Source organism: Salvelinus namaycush, chromosome 23 (assembly GCF_016432855.1).
Source record: "Salvelinus namaycush isolate Seneca chromosome 23, SaNama_1.0, whole genome shotgun sequence".
Classification (NCBI taxonomy): Eukaryota; Metazoa; Chordata; class Actinopteri; order Salmoniformes; family Salmonidae; genus Salvelinus; species Salvelinus namaycush.
The window spans coordinates 41,753,524-41,769,251 of NC_052329.1; the positions used below are offsets into that span (position 1 = coordinate 41,753,524).

The window sequence follows — 15,728 nt, forward strand, 5'->3', positions numbered from 1 at the left end:
CTTCTTTCTTTCTTTCTCTATTCCCCCTTCCCCCCCTCTCTCTCTCTCCCTCTCTCCTACCCACCCACCCCGCGCTCTCTATGTGAAAGAAAACAGTTGTCTATTTCCATTCCTCTCTTGGTGTGGGGCCTCTTTTACAGTACCACATAAAAGGTTGACCTACACTGGCTGAATGGAGGGATGGTAGTGAAAGGATAAACACATACAGTAAGCTCCATTAGAGGCCAGGGAAGGCCAGTGTGAGAGAGAGAGAGCGCTCCCCTACTCCCCCTCTCCTCCCCACCTCTACCCCTCTCAGAACACACTCAGGTATGGCGGCTTCCATGACAACAGCCTTGCAGTCTCCCTCTCATTCTATAGCCGTCATTGAAGACCAGAGGAAATGAGCCAATATTAAAAACAAGAATGGTAGACATGAATTTCACCGGAGGTATTGACTGTAACTGTCTGTCTCTTTCCCCACCAGACGTCTGTGATCTGTCTCTAAGCGACGTGTGTTTACCTGAGAATGAAGAGACGACAGAGAGCGGCATCAACCCTGAGCTGGCCAAGGTGGGTGTGTGGAGATGTAATTTGACCCGTAAAAATGATCAATGCTTCTACTTGTATTATGCTAATTTGAAATCAAATTGTATTTGTCACATGCGCCGAATACAACAGGTGTAGGTAGACCTTACAGTGAAATGCTTACTTACAAGCCCTTAACCAACAATGCAGTTTTAAGAAAATTCCAACAAAAAAAGGCAATAGATAAGAATAACAAATGATTAAAGAGCAGCAGTAAATAACAATAGCGGGGCTATATACAGGGGGTACCGGTACAGAGTCAATGTCAATGTGTGGGGACACATGTGTCGAGGTAATTGAGGTAATATGTACATGTAGGTAAAGTTATTAAAGTGACTATGCATAGATAATAACAGAGAGTAGCAGCAGCGTTCCATAGGGTGGATGGGGGGGTGCAATACAAATAGTCTGGGTAGCCTTTTGATTAGCTGTTCAAGAGTTTTATGGCTTGGGGGTAGAAGCTATTTAGGAGCCTCTTGGACCTAGACTTGGCGCTCCGGTACCATTTGCTGTGCGGTAGCAGAGAGAACAGTCTATGACTAGGGTGGCTGGAGTCTTTGACAATTTTTAGGGCCTTCCTCTGACACCGCCTGGTATAGAGGTCCTGGATGGCAGGAAGCTTGGCCCCGGTGATGTACTGGGCCGTACGCACTACCCTCTGTAGTGCCTTGCGTTTGGAGGCCGAGCAGTTGCCATACCAGGCAGTGATGCAACCCGTCAGAATGCTCTCGATGGTGCAACTGTAAAACCTTTTGAGGATCTGATGAACCATGACAAATCTGTTCATTCTCCTGAGGGGGAATAGGTTTTGTTGTGCCCTCTTCACGACTGTCTTGGTGTGCTTGGACCATGTTAGTTTGTTGGTGATGTGGACGCCAAGGAACTTGAAGCTCTCAACCTGCCCCACTACAGCTCCGTCGCTGAGAATGGGGGCGTACTCGGTCCTCCTTTTCCTGTAGTTCTCCTTTAGTACATATTCTGTATATTCTGTATTTTATTTGTGGGGATATCTTCTCTCTTTCTCTCTCTCTCAGTATTTCTCTGAAACTGAGGAGGTGGTCCGATCGGCCAGAAGAGAAGAGAGGCTCAACCTGTTCTCCCTGGACCCTGACACCCCGGTAGGTAGTGTTTAGGGGTTAATAGCCTGACACTGTAGGTACACTATAGGGGTTAACACACCTTGTGCAGAACTGTTGGTGGTACAGTACTACACATTTCACCTGTCAATTAAGTACTGTTAGGTCAGGGATGGTAATCTCTGTCCCAGGAGGGCCTCTGTGTCTGCAGGCTTCTGGTCCAGACCACTGATAGTCCAATTGTGTGTCCCTCCTCTGGTGCTGTCTGGTTGTGTGTCAGGTGTTGAGGAGTCCGCGGGAGGAGTACCCTAGGGGTGAGGGCCCCCCAATCCGTCCCTTCGAGGAGAAGCTGGGGAGGAGGCTGATGATCGCCTGTGGATCCCTCAACCTGACGCTGCAGGGCTGCATCAATGAGACCGAGGCTGGTCCTGTCACCAACGTGAGACCCCGTTAAAACCTCAAGTGCACCACCACCATCTCACGCACGCACACACGCACAGTTCTCCGCAGCTTAAAGGTAGACTTAGCATGATGACGTTGGAACTAACAGCGCCGCAGTTATTGAGGTGAGCTCACGCGTTACATAACTGATAGTGCTCAATGGTCTAAACACTTTTCACTCGGTTGTTTACTGTGCCGCGATGGATGATCCTAGATCAGCTATTGAGTGCAGTGGTCACTGGAAAAATGAATAGCGTTAATCTTTTGAATGATTTGCTTGGTGTAATACGCATACGCTAACGCGTACGGGAGTAGGAATAAGAGAAGGTTTGAATCCTAATCAACCTGCCTACAAATTGTTTGAAGTACAGTAGAACAACATAGCAAGCATGTCAAAGCTGTGTGCTGGAAAACCTTGGTGAAGCCCTGGTGCTCATCACATGTAATGTATCCCCATCAGATTGAGCCCTTCTTTGTGACTGTGGCCCTGCTGGATGTGCGGGAGGGGAGGAAGGTGTCGGCCGACTTCCATGTTGACCTGAACCACGAGACGGTGCGTCAGATGCTGGGCGGGACTGGGTCGGGAGGGCCCGGGGCGGGGCAGGAGAATGGACTGAGCTCCCCTGCAGAGAAGAGACCTGGAGACTGTCACCTCAGCCTGGACCTGGACGACTGGCTCCGTTTCCCCAAACAGGTAGGCTACAGCAACGCTCCGGAGGAAGTTTCCCCAAGGTGCAAATCTAGGATCAGTTTCAGCAACGAAGAGGGGATGGGGCAGAACTGGGATTGTCATAGAGAGATACTTACTCCTTTCTTTTGCGTGTGTGCGTGTGTACGCAGGCCATCTTCTCAGTGACAAACCCCCACACGGACATTGTTCTAGTGGCGAGGGTGGAGAAGGTGCTGATGGGAAATATTGCCGTGGGAACAGAGCCGTACATCAAAAACACAGACTCCAGCAAGGTGACGCAACTCTACATCACAGTTAAATTCTCTCTAACTACCACCCCTCACCTTTATAGCCTATTACCTATGGGTAGGTTAGCAAAATTCGGGTAACTTTCCCCAAATTCCCATTTTGTATTTATTTATTTAATTGAAGTTTTGCGGGATGGAGTCTCTTGAGATGCACAATCTCGTTTTCAAGTGTCCAAAAAAAACGTACAATACTTAGAAACAAGAATAATATGGCAACAATAATGAAAAACTAAAACTTACATTAACAGCTTAAAAAAAGAAAGAAATTCTAATAGACTTGCAACTAATAAAAACTACAAATCTAGGTTAGAGCTATCTCGGAATCAGGAGGTAATAAGCAGAAAATCTATGAATCCTCCAACTAGGAAAAATTTGGACATTTGGGGAAATTACAGGAATTGTGTAACTCTACTTTTGGACAATCTATTATGGAACATAAGTTGAGGGAGTTGGTGTGTAGAACAATGTACAGTAAAACACTGCTTGTTTCCCCCAGGCCCTTAGTAGTGAAACAGCGGTATGCACAACCTTTACAGGGTCTTTCCAGTGAGATTTCTTGTAAAGCTCTATTTAAATTCCCCTTAATCACACAGGAAATCAGATGGTTTGGAAATACATTTTTCCTCATAGATTTTCCAAGATTCTTTTCCAAGATGCCCCCATAGAATTCCACGGAGTGAAATCCTGGCGTATGTTTGGGAAGTTGAGTGGATGAGCAGACGGGAGCGCTGCGCCTCCTGCCAGGTTCATGACACACCCCTGTTGATTTAGACTTGCAATTTATCTACGTCGAGGATCATTTATTTCTGTGTTTTCCGAAACCCACCGGCAGACTTCAGGAATATCAACTATGCTGCCCCTTTTTAAAGTAATGTTTCCTTCTCTCTGACTCTCACTCTCTTTCTCTCTCCCCCACTCTGCACCCCTCTCTCTCTGTTCCTGTCCCTTTGAAGACGGTTCAAAAGATGCTGAAATCCAACAAGCAGTTCTGCAGTAAACTGGGGAAGTACCACATGCCCTTTGCCTGGTGCATCAGGTGAGGGACACTGAGCCACACTGTGTTTTCTGGTATCCTACCCACTCCATATCCAATTATTGACCTTTTCTCCTTTTAATGATCAAACTGCATCACACGGATGTCTATAAAGGTGTAGGTAATTGATAAGTATCTTACACTCTAAACTTTTTTCCTGTCTGTCTTGTCTGTGCATCCGTCCATCTATCTGTCTCGTCTGTTCTGCCTGTCTGTCTTGTCTTTCTGTCTGTCTCAGGTCTGTGTTTAAGGACAACCAGGGGACGGTGGACCGGGAGTCTCGCTTCTCGCCCCTTTTCAAACAGGAGAGCAACAAGATCTCCACCGAAGATCTCATCAAGCTGGTGTCTGAGTACAGGAGGTAGGGCACCGAAAAGACATCAAGATTGCGTCCCAAATGGCCTATTCCCTATTTAGTGCACAACATTTGACCAGAGCCCATAGGGCTCTAGTTGAAAGTAGTTTACTATATAGGGAATAGGTTGCCATTTGGGATGCAAATACTGTCAGTTCAACCCATGGTCCAGATCCCTTTTTAGGTCATAATTAGGTAGTAGAGTTTGTCATGACCACCTAACCTGACCTGGCAAACTCCTGGCCCTAGTCATAGGGTGCTCACTGCTCACTCATTCATTGGCTCTCTCTGTATCTTTGCAGGGCTGAGAAGACCAGTAAACTGCAGACCATTCCAGGGAACCTGGACATCACAGTGGACTATGTCCCTATGGAGCATCCAAGTTAGTCCAACACTTTTATGTTCTCTTTTTTTTCTCTTTCTCACTTCGACAACCCTCATGTCTCCCTTTCTCGTTCTCTCTCTCTCTCTTTCTTTTCTCTTTCCCTCTCTCTCTGTACCTCTCGCCTCTTTATCTCTCTTTCTACCCCTCCCTCTCTCCCTCTCCCTCTCTCTCTCTCTCTACTGTTGATAGCCATCAGTGTTACAGGTATTACAAATGTCTTCTCTCTCTCTTTCGCTCTCTCTTTATTTTCTCTCTCTCTCTCTCTACGCTCCCCTCTCCATCTCTATTTCTACCCCTCTGTCTCCCTCTCGCTTTACTGTTTCTCTATCTCTCTTTCTACCTCTCTCTCTATACTTTTGATAGCCATCAGTGTTACATGTATTACATATGTCCTCTCTCTCTCTCTCGCGCTCTCTCTCTGTCTGTCTGCAGACTGTGTGACGTCATCCTATGTGCCCGTCAAGCCCTTCGAGGACTGCAGCCAGCACCAGGCCACCGTGGAGGTGGAGGAGTTTGTCCAGGACTCCACCAAGTTCACCCAGCCACACCACGTCTACAAGAACCACGTCTACGTCTACCCCCGACACCTCAAATACGACAGCCAGAAGAGCTTCGCCAAGGTACCGTACACACCCAAACCCACACACCACTTTAAAAAAAAATGTTTTTTAATGATTTATTTTTAACCCCTCTACCAGGAGGATAAATATCTTCGTTTTTTTTACAGCTTTTCTGCCACATATACATACATTTTACATAAACATTTTACATATACATGGTACTTTTATATAAAGCAGTCACATAACAATAATACATGACCAAACATAAGCTCCTTAATCCCAACCCTCAGCCACTCTCAGCCCATCCCACCTATCACCATAGACCACCCTTGTTTGGTTTCCATGTACCATATATTTTTCAATTGTGCTGTGATGTTTTACAAAAGAAAATACCTTTCTAATCATATATTATCCACAGATTGTGAGCTAAAGACAAAAACCTTTCCTACGAGTATTATTATATTATTTATTGACTGACTATGGCTTTCCAGATCGCCCAACACTGCTATTTGTAAGGTTGATTTTTTAACCCTTCCTGAACCTGTGACCAGAAACAAGCTACATCGGGGCAATACCAGAATAAATGATCTAGTGATTCTGTCTCTTCACAGCAAAATCTACAGAGCTGAGATTGTTGTATGCCCCATATATATAGCATTCTGTTGGTGGCAAGAATTTTATATAATAATTTAAATGGAAAAACTCGAAGTGTTGAATCAAGTGTAGTTTTTTTGTACCAGTTCATAAAACCATCTCTTTCCATTTATTTTGTAACCTGTATAGCACAGCTGTCAACATTTTTGTCCTCAGATGAAACTGGTATATTTTTCTATTTATGCCAGTTCCTTTCAGCCAATGTGTATCTTTAATATATTGGCGGCAAACAAGTTCCCTACCTTCTCCCTTTTCCACTTGCCTCCTCCATTTTTGTGGTAGTGCTGCAATCAGTTGGTTGAAAGTTTGGATTGAGCAGATATTCCCATATATTTTTGATAACTGAATGTGACATAACTCCTCCGTTTCTATTCATAATATCATTAATAAATATAATACCATTTTTTTTTATTCCATAAAGAATGTTTTTTTTATTCATCAGTATATTTGAGTTTAACCATAACATTTGTTGTAATATTTGTTCTCTCTTTTCTGGAGGATAAAACTGAAATTGTAACCAGCTTTGTATGGCTTGTTTGAGAAAGAGCGATACTTTAAACAAAATGTTGTTTTCAATTTGTCAGAAATGAGAAGTTGTAATCTGTATGAAGGCAAAAATTGCCATTTTTGAACAAAGGATGAGCTTTTCTTAATAATCTACTGGAGAACCATTTTGGGTTTAGGTATAACTTATGTATGAGTGAAGCTTTTAATGAGAGGATTAAAGCATTAATATTTTATAATTTTTGCCTCCCAAACTCATATTCATTATATAAATAGGCACGTTTAATTTTGTCTGGCTTAGCATTCCAAATAAAATGAAATATTTTTTGCTCATATGATTTAAAAAGCGAGTCATCTGGAGTAGGCAGTGCCGTTAGTAAGTAAGTAAACTGTGATAGGACCAAAGAGTTAATCAACATGATTTTTTCATAAATAGACAAGTATTTGCCTCTCCATGGTTGCAGAATCTTATCTATTTTTTTCGAACTTTCTATTGAAATTAATTGTGGTAAGTTAATTTATAATTTTTGAGATGTGAATACCAAGTATGTCTACTTCACCATCTTACCTATCTTATTGATAAACTACAAGGTAGTGTAAACAATGTATTTTTTATCAATCCAATACTTAATATGGTACACTTGTCATAATTCGTTTTAAGCCATAGAGGCTAGAAAAGGGATAAAGATCTTCAATGAGACTGTGCAGGGATCCAGATTGCAGACTTAAGAAAAAAACTAGAGTCATCTAAATATATTGACACTTTTGTTTTTATCCCCTGGATTTCTAACCCCTTGATGTTCTTGTAGAATCAAATTTTAATAGCTAGTTTTTCAAATAGATATGGAGACAACGGACAGCCTTGTTTTACTTTTCTTTAAAGTTCAATACTTTCTGAGAAGTAACCATTATTGACTATTTTACATCTGGGGTTGCTCTACATAACTTTAACCCATTGTATAAGAGATTCACCAAAATGTAAGTAATCCAGGCATTTATATATAAATTCTAGTCGTACTTTATCAAACATCACTTGTGATATATACTAGATATACTCAGAAATATCATGGCAAGGAAACCTATATACTGGTATTGTGATACTGGTATTGTGAAAACTGTACTAGATACGAAGGAAAGGACATGTAGTAGACACACAAGTCACACTGTACATATATGGGACCTCTTTGCAGACACGCATGAAATACTGTATGCTCACAAATCTAACAACGCCATTTTCATTCACAGGCTCGTAACCTTGCAGTCTATGTGGAGTTTCGGAGTTCAGATGAGGAAATTGCCAAACCTTTGAAGGTGTAGTATCTTCTCAATATCTTCTTTGTCATTGATTGAATTTAGGGTATCATGGTGGATGTTTTGAAAAACGTCACTTTTCTCTTCATTTGTTTTTTTACTTGTTGCCTCAGTGCATATACGGCAAGCCTGGGGGTCCAGTTTTCACCACAGCAGCCTGCTCCACGGTCCTTCATCACTCCCAGAACCCAGACTTCTATGATGAGGTGAGTGTGGAATGAGAGTGTTGAAGAGGTGTATGGCTAGGGGGAGAGGAATGGGAAGAGATTGATTGGAAGGGGCATGTGCAGGGCTCTAATTGCCTGGTAGCCAGTTTTGTTTGTGCTTAGGCCAACTCTCCTGATGCTCATTATCATGAATGAGAGAGGCTGAAGCACAATCAGACATGTGCATACCAGGCTAGAGCCCTCACCGTGTAGTGGCAGGTGTAGAATAAAGTTGCCCCAAGATGCTGATTTTAGGTCAGTTTTGCATTTCCCCCACTAATGGTTAGGGTTAGGATTGGGGGAAGGGGAAGATTATACTAGATCTGTACCCAGGGGAAACTTCACCACGGAACTTAGTGGCTCAGTTGATTGTTCACCACTGTGACACCAGTTCTGCCACTTGTGTCAATAAATATATATATATTGTACCAGTCAAAAGTTTGGACACACCTACTCATTCAAGGGTTTTTCTTTATGTTTACTATTTTCTACATTGTAGAATAATAGTGAAGACATCAAAACTATGAAATAACACATATGGAATCATGTAGTAACCAAATATTTTATATTTGAGATTCTTCAATGTAGCCACCCTTTGCCTTGATAACAGCATTGCACACTCTTGGCATTCTCTCAACCAGCATCATGAAGTAGTCACCTGGAATGCATTTCAATTAATAGGTGTGCCTTGTTAATTTGTGGAATTCATTTCCTTCTTAATGCGTTTGAGACAATCAGTTGTGTTGTGACAAGGTAGGGGTGGTATACAGAAGATAGCGCTATTTGGTAAAAGACCAAGTCCATATTATGGCAAGAACAGCTCAAATTAGCAAAGAGAAATGACAGTCCATCACTAAACACTTCGAAAGTTTCTTTAAGTGCAGTCGCAAAAACCATCAAGCGCTATGATGAAACTGGCTCTTATGAGGACCGCCACAGGAAAGGAAGACCCAGAGTTACCTCTGCTGCAGAGGATAAGTTCATTAGAGTTACCAGCCTCAGAAATTGCAGCCCAAATAAATGCTTCACAGAGTTCAAGTAACAGACACATCTCAACATCAACTGTTCAGAGGAGACTGCGTGAATCAGGCCTTCATGGTCGAATTGCTGCAAAGAAAGCACTACTAAAGGACAACAATAACAATAAGAGACTTGCTTGGGCCAAGAAACACGAGCAATGGACATTAGACCGGTGGAAATTTGTCCTTTGGTCTGATGAGTACAAATTTGAGATTGTTGGTTCCAACCGCTGTGTCTTTGTGAGACGCAGAGAAGGTGAACGGATGATCTCTGCATGTGTGGTTCCCACTGTGAAACAAGGAGGAGGTGTGATGGTGCTTTTCTGGTGACACGGTCAGTGATTTATTTAGAAATCAAGGCACACTTAACCAGCATGGCTACCACAGCATTCTGCAGCGATACGCCATCCCATCTGGTTTGCGCTTAGTGGGACTATCATTTGTTTTTAACAGGACAATGACCCAACACACCCCCCGGCTGTGTAAGGGCTATTTGACCAAGAAGGAGAGTGCTGGAGTGCTGTATCAGATTAACTGGCCTCCACAATCACCCGACCTCAACCCAATTGAGATGGTTTGGGCTGAGTTAGGCCACAGAGTGAAGGAAAAGCAGCCAACAAGTGCTCAGCATATGTGGGAAGCATTCCAGGTGAAGCATTCCAGGTGAAGCTGGTTGAGAGAATGCCAAGCGTGTGCAAAGCTGTCATCAAGACAAAGGGTGGCTACTTGAAGAATCTCAAATATAAAATATATTTTGATTTGTTTAACACTTTTTTACTACATGATTCCAAATGTGTCATTTCATAGTTTTGATGTCTTCACTATTATTCTACAATTAAGAAAATAGTAAAAAATAAAGAAAAACCATTTCATGAATATGTGTGTCCGAATTTTTGACTGGTACTGTACATTATAATTTTTTTAATATATTGAGGCTTTTGTTAAATGCACTTTAAATAATTTGTCTGTTTCTGAAATGGTCCTTTGTGTCATCCTCTGTGTCCCAGGTGAAGATTGAGTTGCCCACCCAGCTCCACGAGAAGCACCATCTACTCTTCTCCTTCTACCATGTGACCTGTGACATCAACGCCAAGACCAACTCCAAGAAGAAGGAGGCCCTGGAGACCCCAGGTAGGGAGGAAGGAGAAATACTGTGATCCTTTGTGGCTCAGTTGGTAGAGCATAGTGTTTGCGACGCCAGGGTAATGGGTTTGGTTCCCGCTTGGGCCAGCAGTCCAAAAATGTATGGATAAAAGCATCTGTTAGATGGCATATATGTCTTTGAGGCAAGTTTGTCAATGGATTGGATGGTAGCTAGTCGGTGTTCGCTTATCACTGTGCAGCAACATCGCCTCGATACTGTTGTGATTGTGTTATTGAATTCTGGAGTGTGATGGTGCATGCTACGTCTACAGGCCAATACTACTGTGCTCTTGCTTCTGATTGAGCTTGCTGTAAAAAATACTTTGTGACAACTGCTGATATAACAAGGGCTTTATTAAAACATTTCATTGATTGATTTACACATTACACACAGTATAGTGTTTTCCCATGTGTTCTTTCTCGTGTGTGTGTGTGTGTGTGTGTGTGTGTGTGTGTGTGTGTGTGTGTGTGTGTGTGTGTGTGTGTGTGTGTGTGACTGCAGTGGGCTACTCGTGGCTGCCTCTGCTCAGAGAGGGTCGCCTGGCCTCACAGGATTTCAACATCCCTGTGGCCTGTAGCCTGCCCCCTGGATACCTGCTCGTCAAAGAACCTGGATCTACTAAGGTAGAGGAGAGAAGGAGGGAGGGACGGAGGGGTGAGATCAATGGAAGGGAGGGAAGGAGAGAGTAGAGACAATAGGGGGGAAAGTAGAAAGAAAGGAAGGAGATACAGGAATTGATAGAGAAAGCATTGTTACTTTGGCAATACAAATGTAAGTTTTGTCATGCCAATATAAAAGCATTTTGAATTTGAATTGTGAATGGAGAGAGAGAGAGAGAGAGAGAGTGAGAGAGAGAGCGGGTGTGAGAGAGAGAGAGCGGGTGTGAGAGAGAGAGAGCGGGTGTGAGAGAGAGAGAGCGGGTGTGAGAGAGAGAGAGCGGGTGTGAGAGAGAGAGAGCGGGTGTGAGAGAGAGAGAGCGGGTGTGAGAGAGAGAGAGCGAGTGTGAGAGAGGGCGAGTGTGAGAGAGAGCGAGTGTGAGAGAGAGCGAGTGAGAGAGTGAGCGAGGGAGAGAGTGAGTGAGCGAGGGAGAGAGTGAGAGCGAGAGAAAGAAAGAGAGAGCGAGAGAGCGAGTGAGTGAGAGAGAGAGCGCGTGAGCGAGTGAGAGAGAGAGAGGTATGAAGTGAGCACACCAAAGTGAACAACAGTAAAGTGTTAAGCAAGCATGGATCTCCTTGGTGCTCAGTGACCCTTCCTCCCTCTCTCCCCCCAGAACGGCTCAGATCTGAAGTGGGTGGACGGAGGTAAGCCCATATTCAAGGTCTCCACCAACGTCCTCTCCACAGTCTATACTCAGGTAAGAGTCTGGACTTACCCTGCCACTCCATGAAACCACCACAAGTTAAAAATACAAATCTTATTTAACCAACCTTTAACGGGTTTCAACTCCAGCAAGTCAATCCTTGTTATCCCATTGTGACATTTAGGATTGCGGCCCCAAATGGCAACCTATTCCCTATCTTGTGCACGCACTACTTTTGTCCATAGGGCTCTGGTCAAAACTAGTGCACTATGTAGGGAATAAGATGCCTTTTGGGATGCAGATTCAGTTTGCTCCTGGATTTAGTCCTCATCTCCTGTGCACAGTCTATCACTCAGTGATGGTGGTTCTGGTTGTGACTGTGTCTTCTCTCCTTGATCGCCAGGACCCCCACCTGAACCGCTTCTTCCAACAGTGCCAAAAACGAGACACGGACCTCTCCCAATCACCTACCTCAAACTTCCTCAACTGCCTAAAGGTCTGGAGAAACGAAGGGAGGGAGGGAGGATAGAGAGATTTCACTCCCATACTAGCATTTCACTCCCATACTATACAACCCTTCACTGACCGTCTTTCCTCTCTCTTTCTCTCTCTCTCTCTCTCTCTCTCTCTCTCTCTCTCTCTCTCTCTCTCTCTCTCTCTCTATCCTCGCTCTGTCTCTGACTACCTCTCTCTCTCTCTCTGATTCTCTTTCTCTTTATTCTCTTTCTCCCACAGGGCTTACTGAGCATTGAGAAGATTCCAGTGATAATTCGTTTCCTGCCTGTGCTCTTCAACCAGCTGTTCAAGGTCCTCACCCAGAACGACAACGACGAAGTCACCACCACCACCACCAGGTAGGATGAGGCACTGCAGGCCACGGACCACTCTCAGTGCCACCGGATCATGCAGGAATACATGTTGCCAGAATTCATATTGCCAACTATTAATGTTGCCAGATAATGATGATGACTGAGTGACCACCTTGTGTTTCACCAGGGTGCTGGTCCACATTGTTGCCAAGTGCCATGAAGAAAACCTAGACCACTACCTGCACTCCTACATAAAGGTATGGTGCTCATTTCATTGGGATCTTAGCCCTGTCTTGCAGGAAGAGCGAGGCTCCGATTCTGCAGTTGTTTAGCCGGGTGGTGTCATAGGGTAGAGGAGAGGGGTTGGGCTGAGTGGAGAGGAGGGGAAAGGAGACGAGAGGAGGAGAGGAGAGGTGAGGAGAGCTAATGAGAGCAGAGGGGAGGAGAGTAACTCACAGACAGCTTCATTAGTGAAGGGAGAGAAGGGGGCTTTGTGTGCGTGCTGTGTATGTGTGTGTTTGTGCGCATTCACACGTGACTGTGTGTGTGTGTGTGTGTGTGCGTGTGTGTACATACGTGTGTGTGTGTGTGTGTGTGTGTGGGCTACGGTGGGGGCTTTGGGGTGTGGTGAGTGCAGGAGTGTGGCTGAGGGTCTAGGGCAATGTGCCCAGAACACTGTGGACACAGAGAGACGAGAGAGAGTCTGCCACACACACGGCTCTCAGCTCACACACAGACAAGCATGGCTGTGGGGAAGAGAGAAGGGGGGGGGTGTCTGGTGGAAGGCAAACAAGGACACCGAGCCGTTTCAATAAGAATGCAAGGCATGCTTGTTACGAAGAGAGCGAGAGAGAGTGAGAGAGGAAGAGACAGAAAGTGAGAAAGGGAAATGGAGAATAAGAACCAGTTTAGCACAAGATTTTTCATGTCTGGTAGAAAGAAAACGAGAATCCTACAATTGATCTTTAAGAGGTGCAGAGAGACAGAAAGAGAAATGGAGGGAGGGTGGAAGGAGAAGAGGGGAGGAAAGAATGGGAGGGCCACTGTAATGGAACTGGCGTTACTATGGCAACTGATTGGCATGCTGCTCGTGGGGCTAGGGGCAAGCAATTTTCGACCAGTGCTTTCTCGCCGTGTGGGTGTGTGTGGCTGGGTACCAGATGTGTGTGTGTTTGTGTGCGTGTAGCATGTGTGTGTTTGTGCACGCTGCATATGCGCGTGTGCGTGCATCGTTGCATATGTGTGCGTGCGTGTGGTTACCGTTGTTAATGAATTAACTCAATTGGGTGACGTCTGTGGTAATGAGGTGTGTGTGTGCCATACACGTACAGTGTGGGTGGAACATTTCGCACAAAAAGAGAAAAAGAGATTGAGTGCCAAAATAAGCACATAGATTTATAGATACAGTACAGAAGCACGTACCCCAATGAATTTGATGTGCCAAGGGAAAACTACATTAGATCAAGATTTTTTTGATGCATATTTTATTACAAATTTTGTCAGACTCAGCTTTTTCTTCATCCTCAACTCTGATTACATCAGCCTTAATCGGCGTTGTTTTGTTTTTATGTAGGTTTAATTAAATGCAGAGCCAAACATATTGCATGTTTGGTTCCCTTGATGCTACTAATTGCGTGTACAGAAAGTGAGATAGAGCAAAAGTGTCGGTACAGCTTGTCTGTCTGTCTGTCTTACTGTCTCTATGTCCGTCTCTATGTCCGTCTCTATGTCCGTCTGTCTCATTGACCTCGTTCTCTCCACTGCGGTGGTCAGTTTGTGTTTAAGGCGGAGTCGCATGGCTTCCGGACGGTCCACGAGGAGCTGGCCAAGGCCATGACCTCTGACCTGAAGAGCAACGAGCAGCCGGCCGTCAGGAACATCCTCAGGGTGAGCCTAGATGGACGCCACTCCCAGTCCCAAATGACACCATATTCCCTTTATAGGAACCCATAGGGCTCTGGTTAACATTAGTGCACTATGTAGGGAATAGGGTGTCATTTGGGTGGATAGTCCCCTGATCTACAGATGCTCACACTGTCAACAAACTGTCAGCTGCATCTCTGTTAACATGCAACTGCTTGCTAGGGTTACGGTTAGGTTTAGGGTTAGGGTTAGAGTAAGGATTAAGTGTTAGGCCTAGGGTTAAGGTTAGTGGAGAGTTCATTGAAATGTAGTTGAAATGTTGTTGACAGTCTACTGAACATCTACAAACCTATTTGGGGCTATCCAAATAAAGACATACTTAGAAATGTTAGGATTCCTTATCGTACATATCTGCTCTACGTGATATATATCTATCTGGATGTGCCGTTGAATGTGACCCTGAGTGCCTAACTGAACGTAACCCGGGTGATCTGACCCCTGTTTGACCTTTTACCCCTGTCTGCTGCAGTTTTCCTGGTTCTTCTTCGAGCTCATTGTCAAGTCCATGGCCCAGCATCTAGTGGACTCAGACAATGTCAAGGTATAGAAACATAAGATATGAAGCTGTTATATATGTACATATACACTCCCTGTGAGGGGGGAGGTGACAGATTAGCATACCAATAAACAATACATGAGATGAACTCTGTCTTAGTCAAAATGTATTCCTCAGTGTGACTGTCATAATTTCAGTGTCATTGTCCCTGTTGTATTTAACTCACGCAAAGAGACCATCACGTTCTCAAACCTCATTACTCAAAGAGTATATCTAATGATTATATTATACACTCACCGGCCAGTTTATTAGGTGCACCCATATAGTACCGGGTCGGATTCTCCTTTGCCTTCAGAACAGTCTGAATTGTTCGGGGCATTCTACATGGTGTCGGAAACATTCCACAGGGATGTTGGTCCATGCAGCCCATTCCATCTCATCCCAAAGATGCTCTATTGGGTTGAGGTCTGGGGATTCCACAGGCCAATCAAGTGAACTGAACTCCCTGTCATGTGCCAGGCAATGTTTTTCACCTCTTCAATTGTCCAGTGTTGTTGATCGTGTGTCAACTGGAGTCGCTCGCTTCTTCTTGTTTTAGCTGATAGGAGTGGAACCCGGTGTGGTCGTCTGCTGCAATAGCCCATCCGTGACAAGGATTGACAAATGTGCGTTCCGAGAAGCCGTTCTGCACACCACTGTTATTTGTCTGTCTGTGGCCCGCCTGTTAAGTTTGCACTATTCTTGCCATTCTCCTTCGACCTATCTCATCAACGAGCTGTTTTCGCCCAGAGGACTGCCACTGACTGAATGGTTTTTGTTTGTCGCACCTTTCTCTGTAAACCCTAGACACAGGGTTGGCACAAGGTGATTGAGGTGCTTAAAGAACTTGAATTTGGCATTCTGAAATTCAAGTACTGGAATACCTTGAGAATCTGACATTTTCTCAAGTTGGTACTTGAAAAGTGAT

The 15,728-nt window shown here is 44.4% G+C and overlaps 1 protein-coding gene across 1 annotated transcript in view; it reads left to right on the forward strand.

Moving 5' to 3' along the window:
- The window catches only part of dock10 (dedicator of cytokinesis 10), a 119,726-nt gene that overhangs the window by 52,499 nt on the left and 51,499 nt on the right, over positions 1 to 15,728 (forward strand). The window contains exons 9-27 of the mRNA XM_038961894.1: positions 467 to 552; positions 1,602 to 1,685; positions 1,924 to 2,082; positions 2,545 to 2,778; positions 2,925 to 3,047; positions 4,016 to 4,098; positions 4,334 to 4,456; positions 4,753 to 4,832; positions 5,268 to 5,455; positions 7,799 to 7,864; positions 7,978 to 8,070; positions 10,097 to 10,220; positions 10,735 to 10,856; positions 11,504 to 11,587; positions 11,937 to 12,029; positions 12,269 to 12,387; positions 12,530 to 12,599; positions 14,116 to 14,229; positions 14,735 to 14,806. Coding sequence (XP_038817822.1) covers positions 467 to 552; positions 1,602 to 1,685; positions 1,924 to 2,082; positions 2,545 to 2,778; positions 2,925 to 3,047; positions 4,016 to 4,098; positions 4,334 to 4,456; positions 4,753 to 4,832; positions 5,268 to 5,455; positions 7,799 to 7,864; positions 7,978 to 8,070; positions 10,097 to 10,220; positions 10,735 to 10,856; positions 11,504 to 11,587; positions 11,937 to 12,029; positions 12,269 to 12,387; positions 12,530 to 12,599; positions 14,116 to 14,229; positions 14,735 to 14,806 — 2,117 coding nt within the window. The remainder of the gene's footprint in view (positions 1 to 466; positions 553 to 1,601; positions 1,686 to 1,923; positions 2,083 to 2,544; positions 2,779 to 2,924; positions 3,048 to 4,015; positions 4,099 to 4,333; positions 4,457 to 4,752; positions 4,833 to 5,267; positions 5,456 to 7,798; positions 7,865 to 7,977; positions 8,071 to 10,096; positions 10,221 to 10,734; positions 10,857 to 11,503; positions 11,588 to 11,936; positions 12,030 to 12,268; positions 12,388 to 12,529; positions 12,600 to 14,115; positions 14,230 to 14,734; positions 14,807 to 15,728) is intronic.